We start from the raw sequence: 27,981 nt of genomic DNA, 5'->3' as shown, positions 1-27,981 counted from the left end.
ACATCAGTTCAGTTCAGTTGCTTTTATTGTGCCCTAAGGGAAACTTGACTTGCAGACAGGTTAAAAACATCTCATACTGCGGGTTATATATGGATTTAAACAGCAAAAAATAGCTAATTTTTTGCCATTTTTTGTATTTGCAAATTAATTATTCGTCAATTTTTCAAGTTCTGAATCGAAATTGGGGAATTTTAAGCTAACATAAAAAAGTAATAGATTGTTATTGCCTAGCCTATTACTGTAAAACTATAGAATAATAAGATTATATACATTTTATTGCATCAAGGAAAGGATCAGGAAAGGATTGCAATGATATAAAACTGAGTAGAGCAGCGATTTGCCACATTGGAGAATCTGGAACGAGCCAACATTTAGAAACTTTGCTTCATTAAATGAGTAGACGTATTTATATATGATCCAAATTGTTGCCGTGGTAGCTGGATTGTTATAACGCGTGCCACATTACTGCAACGACCCTGGTTCAAGTCCGCCTGGAGACCCATGCTCTCTCTCTCTCTCTTCCTCCCTCCCTTTTGTTTCCTGTCTGCTTCTCCAATGTCAACTGTCGATTAAAGGCAAAAAAAAAAACCTCTGCATCGTTAGAAAAATTGTTGTTGACTGATGTGCCCCAGAAGCCCTCTGGTTAAGATGCATGTAGCATAACTGCAACGTCCGTGGTTCGATTTCTGCAGAGGACCTGCGTTGCATGTCACTCCCTATCTCCCTCTCTCTCTCTCTCTCTCTCTCTCTCCCCTAATTTCTAATCTACTCACTACACTGACACTATGTCAAAAAAAACAAACAAAAAAAAAAACTTTAATAATTGCTGTCGAATCATTTTCTAACAATTGACTCACTGAAAAGTCAACAAATTGTTTCAGTACTAAAAATTAAACCAGCATTAAACATTCAACCCAGAAAAGCCAGGTTTGATGATGTGAGCTTGACTTCTAATGTGAGTTGCATAGATCTGAAAGTGATTTGACCAAACAGCCAACAAACTATCATCTCTACCTCGGTCTGTATTCTAAAAAAAAAACAAAAAACATATTTAGACTATAAAATAAAGATCAGTACGGGTTGGAGGGCGATGGATTTCAAAGCTAGTTAATTCCATGATTTGACCCATGTACCAATTTCCGATCTACATTACTTTATTCTCCGTAATCACATTTGACAAGAATAATAATGACGAGACACTAATCTGCAGGGACGATCACCGTGCTGCAGTCTGAGCCTTGGCAAAAATTACTGCCATCGCAGCAGGAATAAAAAGAAAGAGAAGCTTTCAAAATCCCTTTGACGCTTTTTGCCAATTCACTTTCATCCACGTCTCAATTTTCCATTCTTTCACCTGTGACCTGTTTTTTTTTTTTTTTTTTTTAAAGTCGTTTCTGCTCTGACTGTTATCGCTTTAAAAAACATCAAACTACTTGAGACCTACTTTGATACAGGAGCCATGTAACTGTCTGGGCATTAACCTGAACAAGGAAGAACAGTAAAGGCCTCACAATCGCCGCTCACTGAAGTTGATAATAGGAAATGAGATCCACGTGGTTTCTTAATCCTGATCCCACTTACCCACACCTGCTGCATTTCTGACAATTACCAAACACTCCAGTAATGTATGTGTCCACTCACATATGAATTGCCTGCTGACTAAGTAATAGCCTTTTATTCAGCTGATACAAAAAGATAAATTATGGTAAATACAAATCTATTAGCCTTTAAAAGAACACATCACAACTGTCAGGCTAAAACCTAGCACATCACCGCTTCTGCAAATATCAGGATGTTAGAAATAACACAATAAACAAGTTATTAGCTATACAGTCATATTCCTCAAGGTATTTTCTTTAACAAACACCCGCTGCCTTTAGATTTGCATTGGGTCCCTCAGGATCCCAATCCTAATGCGGTCCTCTAAATTGGAATTCCACTTACAGTAGCATGTTCCTTTGAGAGGGTTGCCTTGGTAACGATTCTCGACTTCACACCTGAAACAGAGAGGTGGAGGATATATGAATGGAAATGGAGGGGGGGAAATAAGGGGTGGGGGGGGGCAGAGACAGCAAGGAGATGGAATGAGAAGGAGAAAGGTGAAGAAGGAGGATTTCATCTGTTAATAGAAACAATGGGAAGGAAATACATGTTTCACAGTAGCAAGCTGAGAAAACACAGTTAACAATGGAGAGGGTCCTGACCTCCAGTTAGCAAGAGTTACACCACAGTGACATGGAAAAAAAAGAAAAAAAAAAAGCAGAGAAAAGAAGAATGGAGTAATAAAGTCTGATGAAGATGACCTACTGTTCTGCCTACAAGAACATCACAGCTGATTTTGATTATTAATTTGTGAAACTTTAGTACAACTTATTACCTGGCGGATAAGAAGAATCACAGACAGAAAAATATAATAGAAAAGATACCACAGCGGTGAGAAGTTCTATCTTATTAAACTCAATTAAATAAGTGTGTCATGTTAAAAGCCGGCTCCTCACTTAATCCCAAATCATTCTGGATTTTTAATTAACGTCACTTATCATAAATCCTGTTCTTTCTGTACCAAAATGATTTAACGCTTGGAGTAAGCAGTACATAAGTTGACTTCCAATCTTCCAGTTCAGCTAAATCAGCCCTAAACCCAAACAAGCAAACAACAGGACATGGTGAGAGGTTCAGATTCATAATTACGGATACTTAATTAAACACAGCCACAGAGTGAGTATGAAAAGTGCTCACTTGCAGCAGAGATTAGAGTAGATTGGATTTATTTATATATTTTAGGGAGCGATATAAGCTCTGTGTAAGATTGTTAAAGGGGCCATATTGTGAAAAAACTCACTTTTTCAGTGCTTGTGTGTGTGTATATTTAGGTCTGTGAAATAAGACCACCCAGTCAGTTTAGTGTGGGCTGACTCGCTCCGCACTCTCTGCAGGAGAGAGACGGCCGCGGAGCAGAGCCGAAGAGTCCCGTGTCTCTGCTGCTGCTGCTGCCTTCTGGAGGAATAAAACACCTCTTTCTGCTCTGATCCATCACAGTTTACCAGCAGGAGGAGTTTTGTTTTTAGTTTTGGGGGTTTTTTTGGGTGGTGGTGGTGGTGGGGGGGGTTAACTCTTGAGATTAAATGGATTCATCTTCAATCTCGCTTCTAAACCTAGCCGGAGTTAACGCCGCCTCAGCTGCTGTCATCAATATTAAAGCCGTCTTAAAGCGTCAGTGTAGGATCCAGATTGGCTCCAGGTCCTGCGTTTAGAGATGATGTCACACGTTATGATTGGCTGCAGGTTAGAAAGTGTAGAGGTGTGTTTGTGTTATGTGCAAAAAAAAAAAGTCTTCCTGCAGTCTGGAACTAATATTTCATCACTGCCAATATTTACAACTAAAAAAAATACATCTTTCTATAGATGTAGGTATTTTAATGCGATACCAGATACATCTTTTTAAAGTAGATTTTTAATTTGGACCCAGGAGGACAACAGGCGTTAACTCCAAAACGAGGTATAATTTCATTTAATTAAGGCCTATACACCATCACTTCCAAAAATAAGTGTATCACCTGTGGTAATGAGTTGGAATGAAGTCAGAACTGGGTGATATTTTAAATACCTTATGCTTTATCAACAGTCAAACTACACTGGGCTAGATAGGATAACAGGAGGGTTAACATGTTTGATATACTTATACATAGACAGTGACCTATATCAAAATGTCAAATTCTGTATTAAATCTGGTGTCGGGCATAAATGTACTGTTGCAATCTGGGATATGGGCTTCTCCATTATTTATTAAAAAAAAGTAAGGAGGATAAACCAGATATGTTCCCTGTCTTGACATAGTAAAGTTTCTTCCCAGTCAGCAGTGGTGAGTTAAGTCTTGTTCCCATTATAGTCTCAACTGGAACAAAGTCTCAGTGTTGATATTGGAAGTGAGGAGTGAGTTAACAACCAGTGCCTCCTTGCTGCTTGATTGAATGCTGCACACAAGCTGAAGTAGCCTCAAGGTTTCCATTGGACCAATCAGTGACTCATCATCAAAGGCTTGGCTATAACAAAGTGCTCCCATCAGATCAGGGACATTTTAGGGGCTGGAGTTAGTGCAATAGACATAAAAATTTAGACCTCAGTTACTCTGCACAGGTTAACTTCTTGAGTTCCTAAAAAAAATGTCTCTGGGTTTGTGGAAAAGTTCCTGCAGGGGGGGAAAAGGATATATGAGAAGCCTATTATTGTGCTCTTTATGAGGCGATACTGTAAGCACCACTCTTTGTGTGAATGTCAAGCGGTATCACCACACTCTACGTGTTAGATTTTATGAAAACATTACCATTGATGACCGATTGTTTGGAAGATGTATCATCAAAAAATTTGAGCATGTGGTGTTAGAAGTGCTGCGTATTATGGACAGATGGACAAATAAAGACTGAGCCATAACAAGGAAAGCAAGGAGAAAAAAAAAAAAAAAGGTTTGACTTTGGAACTTGGAGAACTGTAACAGAGGTTTTAGTTTACAGAGGTAGGAAAGACAGGGACGAAGAGAGACGGATGAGCGTCATAAAACAAACTCACAGGTGGCAGCGATCTCCTTTGATGCCCTTGGTAGTGCAGAAGCATTTGCCGTTGTTGGTGTTGCACATGCTGGCGTGGCCATTGCACTTGCAGGCTGAGCAAAACACAAGACACATGAACATGTTTAACAAAATACATGCATTTACATATAACCATTGCTATTATACTGCATACCTAACTGTGGATATTCAATGTACTACATATGACTGGATAGAGGGTGATTTTTGAAAGTATAAAGTACTACTCTGACAAAGATCCAAACACTCTTCTGTGTAATTGTGCATGATTCTGCTCAGACATTTGGCCATATTTAGGTCTTCTCTGTATGTCTTGCATGTGAAGGCCTCTGCCAATTATTCTCAATTCACCCTCTCTACATTTTTGGATTTACAGCCTTCCCTGCCACCTGATCCAACCCACCACCAGATGGTGATCAGCTGACAGCTCTGCTCCACTCTTCAGAGGCTTGTAAGACATGCAGTCACAGATCTGATCACACAAAGTCAATCGTCGAGCTTTGGCGTTAGGTGTTCTGTTCCAATGTTTTTGATTATGAGCTACCTTATGCTCAAATGTAGCGTTTATAATAGCAACACAAGTCCCATAACAAAGCAGCACTCAGGGTTAGATTTGGCAGGCTTTAGTGGTCTCATCATTGTCCACATGAGCTTTGAAGTCACCCAGCAAAGTCCCTGAGAAGTGTCCTCTCCAGAGTCCCACCTAGAGACACTTAAAGATGCTGTTTACTGCACAAACACTATGCAAGGTGTCCCCCACCCACAGGTGACCCTCCACATCCCACATCCCACTTCCCTGGAACCGTGAGATGTGGGAGCTCACCTACCTCCTACTTTGAATTTAGTACTAGCTAACATCTGCCAGATGTTTACTCAGTTTGTTGATTTTAAGGTGTTTATTTTAAACAGTTACCATATCTGCTTAAATGTTAATGTTTCCAATGTACAGCATTAATGTAGTCGATCACTTTGAAACTCACTGAGCGTCCTGGCATAAACAGCTGCGAAGTATGTAAGAATCTGTGTGTAACAATGAGGGACAGCTGGTGGAACAAGTCATTATTTTAAAATTTGTCCTCATTTATATACATGTGTTATCTTGAGTGTTTGTTCATAATCTCCTTTTTTTTCGAGGTACTGAATGTGTCCTTTTCACTTACGCTGTAACAGCTGAAGACCTTGTTATGTTTGCCGAGTCAAATTGATGTTAAAGGAATGTCATGATTAGCTGTAAAGTAATACAGGCCCTTCGGCACTTTGCTTTACAACGAGGAGGAGGAGGAGAAGGGGAGAAATAAAGAAGCATAAATATCAAATGCATAATGGTGACAACGTGAAGATATGCAGAGAGGCTGGTTTATTGATTGACTGTCACTGATGTTGAATGAAGCAAATATATATTCCAGAGGGACACCTGGAATTACAGCTCCCAAAAGAAAATCACTGAACATACACAGCTGCTGTAATATATTGGTAAGCTAAATTAAACTGTCCAAGGAATGGACGATTGATTTGTTGTCCGATTGACTGACTGTCAGTATTAGCTGGAGAGTAGAGTAAATCTTTAATATCCCAGGGGAATGGCTTTACTGTGCAGCTAGGAATCAGGAAAATGGCGAAACATAAAAACTGAACTGTAAAATACTGGCGAGTTAAATGAAGCTACACACGCAGAGAGAGACTGACTGGGATGATTTACTTTCCCCTCGGACTGAGCGGCTCGTACGGATACTCACGCTGGCAGCTGCCCCCGTTGGTCGGATCTCCGTAGAAACCGGAGATGCAGTTCTCACAGTGTCGGCCGGTTGTCAGGTCCTCGCACTTCTCGCACACGCTCTCGTTGACACACTGGCTGTGACCGTTGCACTGACAAGCTGCCAAAGAGTAAACAATGCATATAACAGCAATGAACATGAACAGAGAAAAAAAAAAAGAAAAAAAAAAAAGGACTTTTAATTAACAGCCCCGGGCCCAAACATGAATGGATTTGTAAGTTAATTGTTAGACAGAACATGATGTGCAGTCTGGGATCTGTACGAGTCCTGAGCTGCATGAGGCCCCTCATGTAACACCAAATAATGCTAAATTGATTTTCCCTTAGCATGCAAGTTTAGGCTATGTGTCAGATCTGTGTCAAGATTTCCTACTTCCGTTTGCATCATGAATTTGAAATGCATTTATATGAATTTCTATTCAAAAATGTATTATTAAAGATTATATTTTAAATACTTAAATAGTAGAGATGCACTTTTTCTCAGTATTGATACATGCATTTGGATATATGCTGAAACAAGAGCTCTTTTTTCTTGATTATTACTATTATTATTATCATCATCATCATCATCATCATCATCATCATCATCATCATCATCATCATCATTATTATTATTATTATTATTGTTGGTGGTGGTGAAGATGGTATTACAAGTAAGGTTACATGAGGCTGCAGTAAACCCCAAAGCACTTCTTATTAAGAGAGCAAAAAAAATAAATAAAAAAACAAACGCATTAAATTTAAATGTGTTCCAAAGCTCAAATTTGCCACAGGGGAGGATGTGACTTTAAAGAAAAAAATCAAATCATTTCTACTGGGGAGTTGTGCTGACCCAAAACAGAATGCAAAACAGCAGCTGAGGTTAAAAACTAATTAATTTAGTGTAAGCTGAAACACAAGTTAAGAACAGAGGTTAAGAGTATATAAGTCTCTTAGAGGAAATAAAGCTTCACTAAAAAGGAAATAAAATGTCTCAATGTTAAAAAAAAAAAAAAAAAAGTCAAGTGTCCAATCCAGCTAAGAACATTCCTGTTTTAGCTTTGACTGCAGCACGTGGACGGTCTCCAGTCTCTGTGTCTCCAACTGGTGAATACAGAGGGTGGAAACAAATCAGCCTTATCTGTCTCAGTCTCCTCCTGCATCAAAAGTTCATATGAAACAAGCTGGAGTAGTCCTGCTGTATTAACTAATAGGGGTGAGCCAAATTAATAGTGCACAGTCACCCCTATGCTTTCCTATGAAGCGTGTCCTACGGGTGCAGCATGCCTGAGCTGTATCTCCTTCCCTTTGCCTCACTCACTGCTTCTACCGGCTTTTACATTCTCCGTATTGGCAACCAGGCCGTAGGCTGACGTCTTTCTTTCGTTCTTTGGTAATGAAAAGAGAAACCGAGCTCACAGATGCCTCCAGCGTCTATGAGCTCTGATTTTCTCATCTCCTGCTTTTCTCCCGGCCGGCCAAAACATCAGAGTATGAAGTCTGGATCAATACGTGAATCGTTAACGTAAGTCTGATGTCTGATATCTGATGAGTGAATTACATCAGTATTGGATCAGTGCATCCCCATTAAATAGTTTCATTAACAAATATTTTCGAAAAATACATGATTGCAGAGATTCTAGTAGATATTTAAAAGGGTACGCCATTGATTTGTATTGTACTAAAAGATGGTCAAAATCGAAGCAGCTCAGGCTGAGATATTCTGCCTTTTTAGCTCCCAAGATGGGTCAAGCAAAAAAATACTGGATCCATATTTCCAAAGATGCAACTTAATTATGTCTCTTTTTTAAGATAATCCCTGCTTGGTAAAACCACATAGCTTTCAACACACATCACCCAGTCTGTAACAAAAGCTTTCCATTGTAGTGTCAATGCCCGAGCTGACATAACCATGATGACATCACCATGACCTCATTCAATGGAGGAGTAATCTCCATGACAAGTATACCAATCAGAATGTATGCAATTGATGAAATTTCCAGTTAAAGTCTAATAGATTTCGAAAAATAAAGTACTACCTGCAACAAAAGTAAGAGCTAATTCTCCTCTACCTGGACAGTGGATGAAGGACCAGTTGTACTTGGCCTCGCTGGGGCACATGCTGGCGTTGAGGGCCGGCTGGGGGCTGGCAGGCAGACCAGGCAGGGTGGACGGGGCCGGTACGGAGGTCTGGAAAGGCCCGCGGTGCGAGCCCTCTATACACTGACCTTTTCCTGTGTTACTGGGGTCGGTGCACCAGCCGCAGCCTGGCTGTTCCAGACACTGACCGCATGTTCTGTAACCGGAGCAGTTCTCCGCTGCGGCAAAAACACACAACAACAACAGCAGTTAAAAAAAAAAAAACACTGTATGATTCACTACTACCATTAATACTGTTATATCAAGACAGCTCCACCAGTCCGTGAGCAATGGCTGAGAGCAGGTATGTTACTGGATGTTAGGAAGTGAGGTTCAGCCTTTCCAAAAGTTTAAATTAATAACCCACAACAGCTCGATAAGGCTCAACAGTTAATCTAGCTCTGTGCTGGTTCTCTCCACCTGTTCTACATAGATATTTGCTTATATTTTAATTCCTAACTTCTTCACCCTCGAGGGGTTTCTCTCCAAATGGCTATAAGCAACAATTTATATTTAATTGACCTGCCAGGTTAAATAAATGACAATTGTTCTATTCTGCAGCCATACAAAAACAAAGCATCAGCTGCAGACTAAGTTATATATAAACTATTAAACCAGATTATTAATCACCATCTCATCTACTGGAGGGGCCCACAGTTAATTGAAGTAGGCTTAATGAAAGTTAAAGAAGCCAGCGTTTAAAAGATGCTCTGCTCGGGAGAAACACACTTATTTAAAATGTTGTGTGATGAAGATGGCTGCGTATGCTTGAGAGGTTGAGTATATTAACTGAAACTGAAACATTACGTGAGAAGACTTCAGATGTATGCTTTTTATTTCCATGTTGGGAGTTTTCCCTCCTTACATAGATTGCACCTCATGAATCCTGCTCGGGGAGGATGCTGCTTTTTGCATGTGACCACTGCGACTTCATCAGAGGTTTAAATAGTACGCTGCAACATTTTCATGTGTCGGAGGGGAAAGTGTTTTTCTAAAGTGTTTTTGACTGCAGCAACGGCAATTTGTTTGGACTAAATTGAACAAGAACTGAGTAACCGGTGTTCGGATTGCACCAGAGGATTTTATACAACGCTTAAAAGTGAACATTTTTATTTAAAATCAATTTGTTTCGACTCAAAAGATGTCGATGCCAGAGCTGCAAGGCAATGGTTTTTAAACTGCAGTATGATGTTATCGATGATGTTCAACTCAACTGTAGAAAATGTAGATTATAAAAATGAACACAATAGATGTTTAATTTCTCTGACGTCTTCTCAAAATAATGTTAATAGTTATTTAAAGGGGAATATGTATGTCCTTAAAAAAGAAAAGATCCTTCCAGTCATGAATAAATATTGATTCATACTCTCTATATGCAGATATGCTTACCCACAGACAAATGCCAAGTTTTTTGCTCTTTCAGCTGACCTGCTGTGAACTCACTAAAAGACTCAATTACACTTCTAAGTATTCAGATTAAATTCATTATAAATGTACCAACTGAACAAAATCTCTATTATCTTGTCTTTCTCTCAGCCATACTCAGGTTGCTCATGCAAAAGAGATCTTGATCTCAATGAGATAACCTGATTAAATAAAGGTTATATATTGTATAAATTAGAATAATATTCTTTTTTTTCCCCGCCTGAGAAACGATTAGAAATTATATATAATTATGGCACCATTAAACAAAGCATTATCAAGAGAATTCAGAGCTGGAGTTGTGAAAGACTAAAAGGTTTTCAAACAGGGTTTTAATTGGTAATCTTAAAAATCATCTCATATAGTTGATTATCTATAGTTCATAGTATATAGTTCATTTGTTATTTGGAGTGAAGTCTCAGACAACTGATGTAATGTTTCTCTTTATTAACCTTTGTGTCGTCCTCCTGGGTCAAATTGACCCCGTCTGTTTTGACTGTTCCTTCTTTCCTTCTGTCCTTCCTCCCTCCCTCCTTCTCTCTTTCTTTCCTTCCTCCATCCCCTTTTCTTCCTTCCTTCCTCTCTCCCTCCTTCTCTTTCTTTCCTTCCTCTCTCTTTCCACCCTTCCTTCCTTCCTTCCTTACTGTTTCTTCTTTTTTTCTTTTTTCTTCCTTCCTTCCATCTGTCCTTTCCTCCCTTCTTTCCTTCCTCCCTCTTTTCCTCCCTCCCTTCCCTCCTTCTTTCCTCCCTCCTTTCCTTCCTTCCTTGACTCGAGGACAAAAGGAGGGTTAAACAAACAAACTTTTACCACCTTTTAAACCCAATAAACTCATGTACACCGTTGTGATTTGTTTTGTCAAGAATCACGAGGATTATTAAAAACTGCACATTAAACTGTACATGGAAGAAAATAGAGTGGGGTAAGATATCTTACGTGGACATGTGTTCATGGTGTACCACTCCATACACTGTCCGAAGGGGAAGGAGGCCACGTAGGCGTTGGAGTCAACGCACTGCTTCATGTTGCTGCACCACATGCACTCGGAGCTGCTGCTGGTGCATTCACTGCAGATGGTTCTCATGGCACATGGCGTCCGGCACTGCTTGGCACTGTGATTGGCTGAGGAAAAGATTTCAAGAAGTTATGAACAAGTTATATTTAGGGAAGTTTTTCCTCATTGGAAGGGAGGATCTAAGGACAGGCGTTGTCGTACTGCTGCACAGATTGCAAAGTCCCCTGATGCAAATTTGTGATTTGTGATATTGTGCAACACAAGTAAAATTGACTTGACAAGCCCCTTCTGAGTATGAATACATTGATTTTCAGCATGTGTGTCTCAGTGGGAGTCAGACCCCTTCTGGTAGTGCTCTCCCTGCTGAACAGGAGTACGGTAAACAAAGTGTGTTGTTGATCAAAGTAAGTTACAAAGTCGATCTTCAAATAACTTTCTGATAGAAGTGAAACAGTCAGAAGTCAGATGCAATCCTGGGGAAATCATGAGGTATTGTCTTGATTACAGGTTTTTTTAAATAAACTGCAAATCCATTTACAAATCCATTAATCCCCTGCTTTCCTTCTAGCTTACTTTGCAATTTTGCAGAATTAATTGTGTGTAAAAATCCTCACTGCCCACTGCTTATGGCAAAAAACACTGTTTGAAGGCAGATGCTAATTGTTGCATTTGTATTGCGGCCTTAAATTTAACCAAAGTGAAAAGGGTCAGAGGCAGCTGACTAATGCTGGAAAACAATATCAGCCTAATGACAGGGTCTGACAGACATGGGACTTCAGTAACAAAAAAAAGCTCTGGGCATAATAATTTGTCTTCATTCCCCTGTGTAGTGAGTCATAATGGAGGACAACTAAGCCCATATCTTGGAGGCCTCATTAAGTCCTAACAGAAAAAAAAAACCCCAGTAATGACAGCATTAGCCTATATGAATATAAAGGATAACATCTAGACTATAGTAGCACTTCCACTTAGCTTTGTGTACCAACCTGGCCGTTCACAGAGGCTGCCGTTCACCGGGCTGATGCAGGTTTGGGCTTTCAGTCCGCTGGGTGCCGGCTCGGCCAAGTAGCCGCAGAACCCCGCGTCGCTCGGCTCACCAGGCAGCCACTGCAGGGTAGTGTTGGTGAAGGGCGACATGTCCTCCCAGCACCAGTACGACACGTTGATTTTCCTGAGCCCCACCCAGGGTGTCACTGACGCCTTGTACTGGAAATACAACATCAGAGCGAATGTCAAAAGGAGGATTTTTTTTTTAATTCAGAAGCTGTTTGTGGTTGTGGGGTTCAATTATTGAGTCTCTCGGGGGAGTTTAAAGAAGGTTTAGTTTAGTTTCAAAAATTCAGCCTTGAAACCATCCAGTAATTTAAACAAAAGCAAAATCCTTCATCATTGTGGGTGGTGTTGGGCTTCTTTTTACTTCCAAGGGCCACAAGTGAAGTGCCAGTTACTCCATAGCTAAAGACTAATTTGACATTTGAAGAAGATCAATGTGAAAAACAGATTTTGACTGACACCTTTTTAAAAAAAAAATCATAAATCACAACTCTGCCCTGGCTGTAGGCAAAAAAAAAAAAAAAAAAGAGCACGTCAGAACCATTTTTCATCTGTACCGACATCAATTTCACCGGACAGACTGAGTGGCAAAACAAGCAGCTTTACTTCATTTGACTGAAGAGGCTCTGCTATCCATCCCATCTCTAATCAATCGCCATGCTGTTGCAGTAGTAGTAAACAAAGGGAGCTTGATCTCGCACAGACGTGGGTCGAATTACTGTTCCATCGGGATTTAATTGCATTTCTTGGATTGATTGAGCCAGTCTGGAAATAGCTGGAGCTGCTAAACAGAACAAACACTGTCAATATAACACACCAGGAGGAATTGTGAAAGCGTGTTTTGGAGTATCTTTGTTAGGCTAATATCACACAAAGATTACAAATAACTGATCTACATAAATAAATTGGTATATCTGGAGAATTTGCCTCAATTCCATCCTTAATTTTAGATTTAGACTCAATTTTTCTCTCTTATTTAAAAGCTCCAGTGTTACATAAAGCAATTGGTGGCTCATGGACCATCAGTAGTTTACATTTTTTGCATTGGTAGCCTCAGAGAGCAGTGTTTGTGCCTGCTGGGTGATCTATACAAAAACTAAAGGAGGACTGCAGCTGTAGATGACACTGTGTCTCATTTAAGTGCTGAGTGGGTCATTAGAGCTGTTAGAGCTCTTCAAAATGCTTTTGGTACATTTTGGTTATGTAATACCCTTTAGTGAATTCAACTGTAGACACACACTCAAATATTTAGTCAGATTTAGCTGCTTTTAGGCCAATAATGGTGATTCGAAAGCACAGGGTTTTATTACAACATTGTTGATTGATTCAGGAAATGTGAGCCTACTTCAGCACAGGAAATTGTCGGGAGCTTCCTAAACACTTTTAGAGCTGCGACTAATCTGGAGTAACTTACTGATTTATTGAAAAAATGAAAAATGTCAATTATATGACCAAAGATAACATTTCAAATATCTTGTTTTTGTCTAATGGTCTAAAACCTCAACTCAAAGCTCAATTAAGGCTGTTTCAATTAAGTCCAACACAGAGGATTTATTTTATATGTAACTTTTGAAGCAGGACTCATACTCAGTGTGTAGTGAAATACAAGACTCTAGTGGCAATCTTGAAGATCCACGTATAGTTCTCTTTAGCAGCACCATATGGCTTTAAGAGGTAATTGCAGGTATGTTTTTAGACCTCACTTGGACCTCATTCCCAGAGATCCAAACTATCTTTATCTTTATCAGTTTATCTTTTATATTTGCATGGAAATGTGCAAAAAGGTGGAAATCGGTACAACAATTCTGTTTTTTTATTCAACAAACTATTATGCAAAGCAGGGTTTTTCCACTGGATGTGTAACCCCAATCTCCCAGACCTCAGACGACTGTGCTGCTGACCACTCGGCCAAAAGCTCAGCTGAGCCAGACACACAGAAGACCTGCAGCTATTTATACATCCACGACAGAGATTGACAGAGTGGAGCCATGTAACCGTCGCTATGGCTCCAGCCTAAATCACTGTATGACGTCAGGCTAGCACATGCAAACTGAAGAGCGAGTCTGTGGTGTTTCTAGTGCATCAACTACTAGGTGATGGGAAATGCATCACTGACTGTGCAGCTTGTGATTTGAATGCATGGAGGGAAAATCACCATTATAATACATTAGAGTGTGTTACTTCTTTCGGTAATAGTGACTTAACAGACATTTATTTCAATGAAAATGAGATTATAAGCTTAATACTGGACTTCTTTTATTAACAATACAAGCCCAACAAATCCTTCAGGACTCCTACAGTAAGTCAGTATGTCTTTATATAAATACCTTTTCTGTATTCTGTATGTTATTTCTATTTGAAGTTAATAGCCAACATAATTTTGTACATCTGCTGTCCTTCACACGTATCTGTAGCAGTGACCTGCATCTGATGGTGTAAACAGCAGCTTGCAATAGTTAGTCGATTGTTGGGATAGATTTCTCTATGTATGCTCTAATGGAGCGAGTAAGAGATGTCTGAGCTCTCAGGAAAGATTCTGTTAAGAGGAGATTTGTTTCAGGCTCACTGGTCCACAAATCACAGGCAAAGTATCTTCTTGGATACTTTGCCTGGTGATAAAAAGGTGGTCAGTGCCACAAAGAGATTTATTTGTAGTGGGTCAAAGACTGACAATGAAATATAAAGACAAGTGCACAACAAGGACCAAAGTTCTGGGTCACATTTGTAGTTTTCATTCTTAAATCAGTCAGTTTTTGAGCCTTCTTCTGTTTTTTGTCTCATCTGTAAAGTTACTAGCGACATAATCACACATGCATCTCTGTTCAAAAATGAATATCTGTCAAAGAAGATTATTCTTCAATCTTAGTTGATATAATCTTCTTGCTGTAATTTTCCATTTTATCTTCACCACACTGTATCTTCAGTCTTTCCAAAACTGTATCGGCTGCTTGTGTGACGGCTGAATTTCCCCTAAGAGAATATTAAAGTTTCGTCTAATCTGTTTCATCGAATTAATGCTCAGGTCTTACCACCACACTCATTATCTGCAGCTCCTTCAGGACAAAGTCCACCTTCTTCTGCGTGGTGAGTGAGGCCAGGACAGCGTTGTGGCTCCTGCAGGCTAGCTTAGCGTTGTCGTACGAGTCCTTCGCTGTGATGAACTTCAGACAGGAGTTGCCCACCAGATGCCAGCTTTCACCGCACACATTCTCTGGAATACAAAGAACAAATGAAGCTGGTACTACAGCGGGTCCTCCACCTACAAAAAAGCTGATTAATGAAATCTACAGTATCGGTAAAAGTTTGTTTCCATTTTTGTTTTATGCTTTTAACAGAAAATAGTTTTTTGTTTTGTTTTGATTTGATTTTTCTGTCACTTAATAATAAAATTGAGTTGATAACAAGGCACTCACCTGGTAGTGAGATGCAATCCTGGTTGCGAGGTTCCCACTGGCAGTTCTGGTCCACAGCACAGCTCTTGCAGCTGGTTTTCTTGTTGCACACATAAGAGGGGTTGTCCTTAGGACAAACATCATACTCAGCTATGGCCCCCTGGGAAGAAAGCAGATAACAACAGGTGTTGACTCTTTAGGCTCAAATATAACAAAATGACTATATTTCATGCTTGTGGACAGCTTGTGGTTTGAGGGACAGACTTTTTGTGCCACAGGCCTTTCAGAGTCAACGTTCAGAGGGTGCAGAGGGGCTACTTGAGGTTTGGCAGCCAGGGCGAATTGATAGGCAATGGGCCAGAGGGGTGACAAAGGATGCCCTTCATTCTCTCTCTTTCCCTCCTCACACCTCTTCTGCACTGACGTGACAACTGTACGAAAGAGTCGGGTGTCGAGGAGGTCCTCCTTATCCAGTTTGGTCAACAGGGTGTTGAGATTCAGCAAACAGGCTCTCAACCCCACGGCTCTGCCTTGCTACTGGATCATCACCTTGTGCACGTGGAGGCAGTTGGTGATGATGCATGCCTCATCTCATAAAGTGGAGTCAAGCGAAGCCGTCATCTCCTCCTCCCGCTCAGCTTAGTTTGCCATCAGGAGAGAAGTACCATTGAGGGACTGAGCAGACAGTGCAGCTGCCTTGTGTGCCTCATCTGTCAGGCTGGACTGGAAACAGTACACTCATGATGACAGTGCAGGCACTGGTGATGACAGGGATGTTTTCGGGTCACCAACGAAGGCTCCACCTGGGGCGTGTTGTGAAAACTGTGGCTCTCCATTCCCTCACAGTCGAGCACAGAGCTACCTGCCACAGGATGCTTTTCTCTGTATGGTTTGTTTTTGATTTTGCAATCCTAGAGTTCTTGCTACAGAATTGGCAACAGTTGTTTTCTCGTTTTCTTCATTTGGCTTTGGCAACTTTGTCCCATCAGGCCATCAGATTTTGAGTTCAGCAGCCACATGTTAGCACACATCCTGCAAGCCCAATTTCAATATGGGCTCCTCAGCCACTACTGTGGAAGCCATAATTAAGTAATCAACAAACAAATTGGTCTGATGCACTCGTCAGCAACAGAGCCCTTTAAAGGAGAACCAGCCACCGTGTGTACACTCCTGGAGACTGGAACTGTATTAAATTAAATTAAAATCAATTTTGGAGAGAGCTACATAATTTCTCAGAAACAAGACACAGGCAACTGTAAGATGTCAGAAATTTTCAAGCGGTTACATGTGATGTCTCATTATTCTCTCTCTGCAGGGTCAGCGGTGTCAGTTGTTCTTACCGTGGCAGAGGTACAGTTGCTTCCCAGAGAAACACAAAGGCTTGAACACCACTGGCAGCCGTTGGTGTTGGCGGTGCAGCTGTAGCAATCTGTATACTGGTCACACCTGTCGCTATCAGAATCTGCAAAGGATGGAGAAAGATGGTACAGTATGTAAACAGGTTGAAATCCATCTGTAATTTTAAAGCATTAAAAGACATAAATGATAGTTCAGTGTGCAGTTTGTAGATGCCTTGTCTGGTAAAGATGAGCCTCCTTTAGTTTTTTTTAATCCATTAACGATGAAAACTATCAAACGATTAATGCAAGTGGCTGTTCTTAGTTGGTAATGGAATATATTTTGACCCAGAATTTATTCATCTTATTTCGATTTATTTAGTTCTCGTTTTATTTCTTCACAGCAATTTCACCCATTGAGATTCTGTCATAAACCAGAGATCAGTCAACACTTTCTGGACATGAGCCTCCTTCTGGGGAAACTGTGGCAGAGTGACTGCCAGACAGCAGCAGGGCAAAGGGCCTCTCTGGTATTAAATGTGCCTAAAAAGATATTCCAGAGTGTAGTTTCCATCTGCCAGCACTTCTGCAGACATCCACACCAGAAAATGAGACTGGCCATGTTGGGGGGAAACGCAGGATTTTTTGTGACAAATAGCAAACAGCAAACAGAAGAGCATTCTCTGCGGGAAGGAGACAGAGGGCTGAAATGTCCCTGATGATTACCGCTTCCTGTCCAACCTGACACACCTACACGCATACACATGGCGGTGCACCCCGAGAACTGGGACACGCTGTCATTTTGAAGGAAAAAAATAATAACTTGTAGTGATATGTGTTTAAAGGGATACAACCACACGTGAACATGCACATGCACACTCCCACATGGCCTACTACAGTGGGGGGGTGACACACGGACCCTCCACAGCTGCGAAAACTGGACTTCACCTGCAGATACAGCCATGTTTTAACTTTTAATTCATCTTTTTAGTATCTTAACTCTTTACTCTGGTGACACTGGGAGGAATTAACTGCAAGGAAATGGCGGAAAAGAAGAGGAGGAAGAGGAGGGCTCAATCTTTCTGCTGCCTTATAAAGCACTTTCTAACACTGTTTTGAAAAGTGCTCTATAAATGAAGATTACAATCAATAAAAGTAGCAATTAAACCTTAGAATAGACTTAACATTATTAACCCTCCTGTTGTCCTCGAGTCAAGGAAGGAAGGGAGGGAGGAAGGAAGGAAAGGAGGGAGGGAGGAAAGGAAAGGAAAGGAAGGGAAAGGAAAGGAAAGGAAAGAAGGAAGGAAGGTAGGAGGGAGGGAGGAAAGAAGGAAGGAGGGAGGGAGGCAGAAAGGGAAAGGGGAAGGGAGGAAAGAAGGACAGAGGAAAGAAGGAAGGGAGGGAAAGAAGAAGGAAGGAAAGAGGGGGAAAGAAGGAAGGAAGGTAGGAGGGAGGGAGGCAGAAAGGGAAAGAGGAAGGGAGGAAAGAAGGAAAGAAGGACAGAGGAAAGAAGGAAGGGAGGAAGAAGGATAGGAAAGAAAGGAAGGAAGGAAGGAAGGAAGGAAGGAAGGAAGGAAGGAAGGAAGGGTCAAAACAGACAGGGTCAATTTGACCCGGGAGGACGACACCAAGGTTAATGAGGTGAACAAAGTTTTTTAAAGCATATTCTAAGTTTGTATGCTACACTAAAAGAAAGCATATCTTCCTCACTATGTATGAATTGTTGGTATTTGCAAGGTGAGACATGTCTGTTCATGAAGTGAGCTACCGACATTCCCAGAAAGCAGGGCTGAGAGATGGGAGAAGTTTATTCCTTCTCACTAATTGAGCAGGCAGGCAAGTTTTCTGATGTATTAGACAATGGTGTGTGTACCATAATGATCTGCAGTGACGAATCTTAATATGAATTGATATACTACATAAAAAAAAAAAAGGATCGAGAGTGGAAGTGGCAACCTGGCCCATAAATAACATCCACATAGTCCAAATCGGACAGGAAAACTGCTTCGGCAATTATTTGTCTTGTAAAATAGAAAAACAGATTTATTTCTAAAAAGAAAGCCCAATATCAATCTAAGCTTTAATAACAACATGTCAATATGGACTTTAAAAGTAAAGCTTTTCATGCCTAGACATTTATAGTATTGCACTTTGTCTATTTTGGTGTTATTAACAAAACACATTTCAAAACTACCACAGTCAATATCCCTTGCATTTGAAAAACAACATCCATTATGTCTTTTTTAACAGTTTAAGACCAGTTTCAAATTCTGAAGGTGTTTCTGAAGGGAGGAGGAAATGATATCTGTAGATTTCAAGTGGCAGCATGAATAGTATCTGTGCTAGAATAAAAAAGATAGTGTCGTCTGCATATAGATGAACGTTAGGTTGAAGAGGACAGATGAAGAGGACATTGTTCAAGGACGGTACCATGGGGGACTTCCTTTGTAAAAAAGGGAGAAAAGAGGACTGAATATCATCTATCATGATAAACTACAACCTATAAGAAAGATCATTTAACCTTCCTGTCGTCCTCCCGGGTCAAATTGACCCTGTCTGTTTTGACTCTTCCTTCTTTCCTTCCTTCCATCTCTCTTTCGCTCCTTCCTTCTGTCGTTCCTCCCTCAATCTGTCCTTCCTTCCTTCCTCTTTTCCTTTCTCCCTCCATCCTTCCTTCCTTCTTTCCTTTCCTCCCTCCTTTCCTTCCTTCCTCCCTCCCTCCTTCTTTCCTTCCCTCCTTCCTTCCTTCCTCCTTCTTTCCTTCCCTCCTCCCTCCCTCCTTCTTTCCTTCCCTCCTTCCTCCCTTCCTCTTTTCCTTCATTCCTTCCTTCCTTCCTCACTTCCTTCGAGGACAACAGGAGGGTTAAAAAGCAGAGGCACCGTCAAAGTGTCAAAACCCAAAGAAGAAAAAGAGAAAATGGCCAACTGTGTTAAAAGCCTTCAATAAATGTGTTTTTTGTAATATAATGTTGCTCAATAATTAAAGAAGTAGTAGAAATAACAACAACACAAGCAAGAAGAGGAGTGCTTGAACTGTTTGACTATTAGGAATTATATAAAAGAGTGCCGATAACAGTCAGTTTTGGCTTTTCTGACAGTAGCAATGCACTTATTCCTCAACTATCTAAAGGTAAGCTGATGATAAGGGGCTCTGGTGCACCTAGCCAGAGTCCAATCCTTGTTTCTGGAATAAATGAGGTAGAACGCTCAGCAGTGAAACCAGCAACAGACCTACATTTTGTTCTTCTCTCTATTAAAAAAAAAAGTGCATGCTTATCTAAAACAGGGTTAAATGTGGTAAAATAACTTCAAGCTAGTTCAGGATAAGGCATTTTGAGACTGTCAGTGACTGGACTGGAGAAAATGTCACGTAGAAAGGTCTGGTCATCTTCCTTCTGACTATTATATAGGAATTAGTTTCATATTTCTTATGCAAACAATTGGGTAATGTTCTTGACGAGGAGGAATCCTTCAGGTTGGGGGCGAGTGGGATGTGAACTCAAGTGTGTAAAATTGGGATTGCAAACCTTTCTTTAAAATGATTATAAACCAAGGTAAACAAGTCTTAATTGAGATCACCAAGCGTAATCACCTCATGATCCATCAATGGTGCAATCAATTCACTCAATTTTTCTAGAGCTTCTGAAGGAGCAGAAGGAGGTCTGTAGACACCAATTAATATTAATGGATTATTATTCCCAGATCATTTTCCGAATTAAAAAAAGAAAAATCCTGATATCTGGATGAGTTTGAGATAATGGAATATTTAAATTATCATGTTTGTTATGACTAAGTAATTCAAGTCTATTTAGATGTAATAAACCAACACCACCTCTAGTTTTAAAAACCTGTGGATCACTTCAATAATTTAAAAGACCGTCTGTAGCGACGAGAGAAGAAGATCCACGAGTAGTCGACTTTAGAGCGGAAAGAGTTGAAAGAGCTGGCTCCGGGCCATTTCGAAGCTGAACATTAACAGTAATGAGGTTCCTCGGACATGCACCAGATTGTTTGACTACGAATCTCAGAGGGCATCTATAAGTGATCATCACAGGGATGTTGAAAAGTGTCACCGTCTGGTCCGAGTCTGATAGAAAGAGTTACAAGTGTTAGATGTGGAATTAAACAGATGGGGACTTGGACCTGAGGAACATTACTCTGTTTTGGACAGGTCATATGTGGTCATGCAGAAATGACGGCATCTGATCAGTTTGCATCATTTTCTACATTTTCTCCATTTCAAAACCACACACACACACATAGAGACACACATACACACACACACACACACACACACACACACACACACACACACACACACACACACACACACACACACTGGTGACACTTTTTCTTTTGCCGTTTTCACTCTCTGATGTTTAAGACTGCGTTGGCAGTCCGTGACAAACAAGCTGTATCTGACAGCCTATGCATCTCATTGGACATCAGCGTTGTGAATGCAAATGAGTTCTGCAGACACTCGAGGAAAAAAAAACAGCGGGGTTCTGAAATCTTGGATTAGTTTCACACAGCAGATGTTCACCAGTGCGAGATTTCAGTGTGTGCGATGGAGGCGTCACCTACATGATCTTGTGTTACAGGAAGCTGGAAGCTGCTGCTGTTCCGGTGAGACAGCGTTGCTCTCCCAGGGCAGGCAAGTCCCCTGGGTGCTGTTCCAGACACAGTGGATCCCGGGCCAAGCCTGGTTGCATGACGCCTGGCTGGTGAAGGCCAGACAGCTGGGCGAGGTGTACATGAGGACGTCACTGAGCAGCAGGCTGTTGAATCCACCGAACACATACATCGCACTGTGAGACAAAAGAGGAGAGAGGATGTTAAAGCCAGCACAGAAAGAAGGGAAAAGGCTGTGATAGAAGGTTTTGGATTGAGGTATTGAGGTATTGAGGTAGTTAAATAAGCAGATTTCTTCCTCGTACTCTTTCCAAATTTTGACCCTTTCGGCACGGTGAGAGCCAAAGGAGCTTAGCCTGAGTTCTCTACATCTTCTTTGGGCTTCAACCTGCCTCACAAGTCTGTTAAATCCCCTACAAGTGATCCCTTCCTCTGTGGATAGACCTCAGAGGCCCCCTGCTGAGAGAGTGTGTGTGTATATGTGTGTGCGTGTGTGTGCGTGTGTGTGTGTGTGTGTGCATGTGTGTGTGTTTGGATGCTGGGTCCAGAGAATTTCTGAACATCTTTCTCCACTGGCCTCTGTACAGCTGCTGGTGTTAGAGTGTGTATGCATGTGTGTGTGTGTGCATGTGTGTGTGTGTGTATGCAGAGGCAGTTGGGCATGGTGGATGGATAATTTGCACCAGTCTGATCAAAAAGTCCCCTTGGATCACAGAGGGCACACTTCAAACTGCTCATTCTGGACATCCTGCTGAGCGAACAGATTATGAGGCAGCAGATGAGGAGGAGGGAGTATTTTCTTTCTTATTTGAAAGATGGGAGTCGTTGTGGAGAAGAAGAAGTAGACAGACAAAACAGTGAATGGATTTTAAAAAAGTTCACCTAAATTACACAACACCCCCCCCCCCCACCACCACTCAGTTTAATTGGTAATCTATAATCATCTAATCATCTTCTCTTTACAAAATATAAAATGATCGGCACTCTGGATGATCACAACCAGCAGTTTTCATATTCCTTATAGACCTGACCACTTAAGACACATGAAAGGAGCAGCTGCAGAAGAGCATGACCAAGTAGAATAAATGAGTAAATGGAGAGAAATAAATGACCTGATGAACCAGTGTTTTGTTGGAGGATCTTAAAGGTTGAGTGCGGGTAGATACAGGCACAAAAACCTCAGACTGTGGAGTGCTTTTAAAGAAAAAACGAAAAAGTACAACCATCCTGTTTAAGCCAATGGAAAGAGAGGCTTCAATGTGGTTTCATCATGTCTCTCTTACTTCTTTGACTTTATTCAGGAATGAATAAATGAAGGTCTACTGCATGTCTACTTGCCATGCTAGTTTTTTCTCTTTAACATTCACACTCAAACCTGACCTTGGAGAGTCCACCTTACTCACGTCATCGTCTTAATCCTTAGAAAAACTTCTCAGAGTGAATTCTTACAGACTCGTGTAATTGTGAGACTACTTTTTTTTCTCTCCCTATAATACATTTAATCATTTTGCTCATGAGTCTCGCTGTGGTTTTAAATCATCCTGTTGCAGCAAACATGGGACCCAATTTGACTTTATGTATGTGCAATACATGTTCAATAAATTAAAATCAGACTTTGACTAAACAGACTGTCAGAACAAACTCTTAATTACTCCTAAGGAACAGGAGTCATTAGTGAGGATTGACTCAAACGGGGGGGCCGGTGATTCATGTTAATATTTGATGCGTTCTCTACAACAGGATGTATAATTTAATATGGATCGTGGTGTCTTGCTCTGCTGGCGTTGCAGATAATACTTACAGATGAGTCATCCCTTCTAGTTGCGACACCATCCCCATCTAAATCTATTCATATCGCAGACTAATAAGATGTCATGTATCAATGCACAAAGGAATCTTTTCCAAGGTAACATGGTTTTAGGTTGTTGTTTTTTTTTTTTAGTTATGCAGTTTGTCAGTTGTCCTTGGTTGTCACTGCTTGCCTTTTTTCTATGATGCCAAACAGCCTACAGTAAAAAAGTTAGGCAGAAGATTTTTCTTTCTTTTTCTTCAACTCAGCAAGTGAATTTTGCTCTGAATTAAAGTGCTGGAATAAAAACAACCATCATATAACTTCTCCAATATTTCATTTGTGAATAAAGAAGAATGGAAAATCTGATCTAATGTTTAGTTTTATGATGTAATAACCAGACGCTGTTCAAAAATTGGACATTTTATAACCATTTAATTAACAGGAAACAAGCAAGAGCTAGATATATAATGATGAGAGGGAATAAAGTAAGTTTGTAAATCAATATCACATTATCTGCATTATATTAGGATCGTAAATCATGATTATAATATCTTCAGCTGCATGTCTGAGTGACATTTTATAGCTGTGAGGAATTGAGATTTAAGTGATGTACATACATTTGAAGCTCGTGATCCCACTAAAGTACCATGTCAATTTTTGAAAATGTCCTTTGATCTGAAAGTCTACAGTCAATACCTGCAAAAATGCTTGACTCTGCCTATGAAAAGGTTTCAATTCAACATATTCAGACCTCCATAATGAGAGTTTCTTTCACAGGGAAGCAATCTTTTTCAAATCATTTTTTTCGCCATAAAATGGTGGAATTTTTTTTATTTTCATTTCATCCTAATACATTTTCCCCCTTTTTACCCTCCAAAAGCATCTGAGTGGGTGCCGTTTGCAGATTGTCCATATAACCATGTTCCAAGTGTAGAGAGATGTGATTATGACTAAAACAATACAGAAATGACTCATAAAAACTGTCATTTCCCATCAGAAAAGCTAAAAACTACCATTACATAGTACTCTGAAATAAACACATCACAGCATGTCATTATATCAGGAAGCAGCTACTGTTCACTTTTGCATGCCGTGTCATATTACATTACTTCTATGTACCTATAGCTTTAAATACCACAAGTGCATAATTAAACATATGTGGGCCCTGGTGGCAAAGGGACCTGTCACCCTGGTTTACATTTACTCAAGAAACAAGGTTACTGAGAGAAATCAGGTCAATGCAGGAAGTCGGAGAACACGTTTAAATGCTCTGCAGTTACCTGGTTACTGGAAATCTGTGTTTATATACAGATAAGCAGTAAGTAGAACAAAGAAATGACATGTTTTAGTGTTGTAATAATAATAATAATACATGGACTGACTGAAGCATTACATGTTTGTCAGGTGTTGTGTGGATTGTGATCCTTGGCATAGATTCAGAAAGTTTCTGAATCTCTACAGGAGATATTTTGGTAGAAAATATCGAATCTGTTTCGCCTCTGACCCCACGCAGTATCACTGATGGCAACTTACAAAGAAATCCTGATTCCTCCAGCAAAAATCTCACTGATATAATAAGGTTTCTTAGCCTGATTACAGAAATTAGGTTACTGCAGAAAGCTACAATATCCCAATCACTTAAAGGCAGCCGCATTTGATACCTGCTTGTATAGTCTATAAACTAGCACTTTCATTCTTTCTTGTATTTGGCACCAAGCTTTGAACACCAGCTTTTACTTAAGAATATGCAGGACGACTAAAAAAAGGAGGTCAAAGCAGGTTTAGTCTGAGTTTTAAGATTCAGATTTCATGTAAATATTAACTTTATGTCCCATTTTTCTTTTAATCTGAGGTTTGAATGCTTTATTTTGTCATGTAGCTTTCATCTTATTATTTTTTTTTCTTGCTTTAAATCCTCTCAGTGGAAACTCTACTCTTACAGTTAAGTAGTACATAAATGATCACCTGTCACTGAAGACTGCCGAGTGCCCGAAGCGGTTCACATCGTGGTAAAGGTCCGGTCGAGGTAGCACTGTCCACTCATCACATGCTGGAATGAAAAAGAAGACACAAGAGGTCAAAGTGTTGATCTGTTCCCCACATATTAAATCACACATGTCTTCAGCGGTGGCATGCCGGGGGTGGTTAGCGAGACCTTTGACAGCTCATATCCTTGTGTCAATCAATGCCTCGGTCCGCAACGTGCCCTTGACCGAGACACTGAGTGCCCGACGGCCGCAGGAGCAACAATCATAGCCATATATGTCATCATGTGTGTGTGTCAGAATGAAGAAATACATGAATAAAATATGGTTGTGGTCTCATACAGTGAGTAAGAGGCAGAGGCTAAATCATTCACACTGTTAATTAACAGCGAGAACTGTGAGTTTGAACTTCTCTTTTTTGGCTTCTTCGGTCTATTAACAGAAGACGGAATATATGGAGAGAAAAAAGAGGCGAGTGACATTGAACAAAGGGACTTATCCAGACACCACGGTCTGGTCCTCCTCCTCCGGTCGGCTCAACACATTAAAATTCGGTCTAACAAGGACACTCGACTCAATACAGAGGCATTGACTCAGTTGTTTTGATCTTGTGACAGATTAGCATCCTAGTCAAGAGCTTTGTGATTTGGTGATTCGAAGGTCCAACAATTGCAAGACATCGGAGTTGAAAGAAGGTTTCATTTGGTGGAAAAGTGTTCAGACCAGTCGTTCCCAAACATTTTGATTCAGGACACTTTAAAATAAAGTGTGGTCGACTCTATGACCTTTATGTGGACAGAAACTGTAAGAATAAGAAACCAAAGACAGATTTTTACTTCTCATATTGTCTCTTGAAGTATTTTAAGAGGCTCCAAAGAGGTTAAAGTATCTAGTACTTCACACAAGAAAAGCAAAAAAAGTAAACATCATGTTGTGTAGTAAAAATATAGTAAATTTATCTTACTATTCCCATTCATATTCATCTTTGAAGCCTTTTGGGGGTCTAGGTTAGATGTAACAGTCATTTCAACACTATTCAATTACTGTATTTCAGTGTGAAGCCACATATAACTACATATTTAAATTCAGTCACTGATAAGCTGCTGAAACATATGGCTGGGCAATACATATATATTATATTGATATTGTGATATGTTATAGATATTGTCTTAGATTTTGAATATTTAATAGCAAGATATGGAATAAGTGTTGTCTTTTCCTGCTTTTAAAGGCTGCATTATAGTAAAAATGTTATTTTCTCATCTTATTGCATTAATGTTTTGTGAAAGCACCAGCAGTCATCCCTATTATATTGTCAAAAACATCGATATTGAGGCATTTGGTCAAAAATATTGTGATATTTGATTCATATCGCCCAGCCCTAATGCAGCATAGATGTCAAAAATCATTTCAGCAGAATTCAGCCCACTTATAGTCCAGATATTGACGTTGAGATGTGTTGACCTCCAAATCATCAAATCAAACCTTAGTGGATATACAGAGATGGTTTGTTTTTTTTAAATGAAGCTCACCTATCATGCATGAATCCATAAAAACAAACAACAACCAAAAAGGCCTGGCATCTGAGCCTCAAAGTCAAAGCTGCAGGAGCACAGAGCACTGACTGCAGTACATCACCCTCAGTCAGTACAATGCAGTGCAAGTCATCATGGTTTCCCAGAGGGGGGAGTGAGAGAGAGAGAGAGAGAGAGGGAGAGAGGAGAGAGAGAGAGAGAGAGAGAGAGAGAGAGAGAGAGAGAGAGAGAGAGAGAGAGAGAGAGAGAGAGAATCATGCAACAGCATCTGTTAGGATGCATTCAAAGATCGACAGTGCCCTCTGGTGTCAGAGTTTTGTACTGCAGGTGGGATGATGTAGTGTGCTCTCGCCCCTCAGAGTGAGGATTTATTACAACGCCATCTACCAATGTCAGGACAGCGGACAGCCCTTAAATTCTACACTCTAATTGAGTTCAGCTTGTTAAGGAGGGGCAATTAGTCCTCCGCGCAGCCCATCTCGACTGTAATTACCAGACAATTACAGAGCTGCTGCTGCCGACACCGACCCTGCAGCTGACTAGTGGGGAGGGAGGGAGGGAGGGAGAGTGGTGGAGAAGGGGTGGTGGTGGTGTTGAAAATAGTTGGCTTGTATTTTCTGTCCAATCACAAAATCATACAGAGGATGAAGAGTGGCAGGGAGGAGTTAAGAGGTCACAGCAGAGAGGAAGTAGAAAACACAAAAATCACTTGGAAGTTTTTTAATTTCTAAAAAGTTCCACTAAAACACAAACTCTCCGGGGAAATCATGACAACAATTTGTTTCCCGTAGTGACCAATGCAAAAATGAGTTACTCTCATTATGCCAATCAAGACAAACATAAAAATGGGACACTATGCTAAGAATTAAACGAATGTGGCACCTCTACACGAGCCGCTGCAGCCCTCACTATCATACGCTCTTCATACGCTCAATGAGCTGAATAGAGGACGATTGTTGGGGACGTTTCAGAGCCAGCGTGCAATTCTCGCGAACAAAAGCCGGTTGCACAAGGAGGAGAGGCGGCGCTTTTGCCCCTGAGACTGTAATTTCGCTGCCTGTCAATCTTCTCGGTAATGACACAGAAAAACAGAATGTCCTGGGGCAATCTCGGGCCTACAGGGAATTCCAGACAGACTGAAGCCTCCCATTAACGAGCATCTTATGACAGCGCTGCGGAAAAAGAGGCCGACTCAATTTACAACAATGTTCGCAGGCGGCTAACGAAGTGAGGATGCCGGAGTGGTTTGTGACAAAGTTGTGCTAACTCGCATTAAGGAATATCAGAGGGACTTTGATTGGGATTATAATTAGACGGAGAGAAATATGCAACGATCAACAACAAT

The 27,981-nt window shown here is 40.6% G+C and overlaps 1 protein-coding gene across 2 annotated transcripts in view; it reads right to left on the bottom strand.

The window, feature by feature from the left end:
- The window catches only part of atrn (attractin), a 154,234-nt gene that overhangs the window by 84,201 nt on the left and 42,052 nt on the right, over positions 1-27,981 (bottom strand). For both annotated transcript variants that reach the window (XM_053336353.1, XM_053336354.1), the window contains exons 11-21: positions 25,082-25,166; positions 21,277-21,500; positions 16,696-16,817; positions 15,377-15,515; positions 14,993-15,174; positions 11,897-12,116; positions 10,832-11,017; positions 8,409-8,654; positions 6,320-6,457; positions 4,567-4,660; positions 1,945-1,997 (exon numbers count right to left, since the gene is read on the bottom strand). In XM_053336353.1, the coding sequence (XP_053192328.1) occupies positions 1,945-1,997; positions 4,567-4,660; positions 6,320-6,457; positions 8,409-8,654; positions 10,832-11,017; positions 11,897-12,116; positions 14,993-15,174; positions 15,377-15,515; positions 16,696-16,817; positions 21,277-21,500; positions 25,082-25,166 (1,689 nt within the window). The remainder of the gene's footprint in view (positions 1-1,944; positions 1,998-4,566; positions 4,661-6,319; positions 6,458-8,408; positions 8,655-10,831; positions 11,018-11,896; positions 12,117-14,992; positions 15,175-15,376; positions 15,516-16,695; positions 16,818-21,276; positions 21,501-25,081; positions 25,167-27,981) is intronic.

The sequence above is a fragment of the Scomber japonicus genome, chromosome 16 (genome assembly GCF_027409825.1).
Source record: "Scomber japonicus isolate fScoJap1 chromosome 16, fScoJap1.pri, whole genome shotgun sequence".
In the NCBI taxonomy this organism is placed as follows: domain Eukaryota; kingdom Metazoa; phylum Chordata; class Actinopteri; order Scombriformes; family Scombridae; genus Scomber; species Scomber japonicus.
The sequence above is the reverse complement of the archived record's forward strand: the minus strand, read 5'-3'. Positions and strand labels throughout refer to the sequence as shown.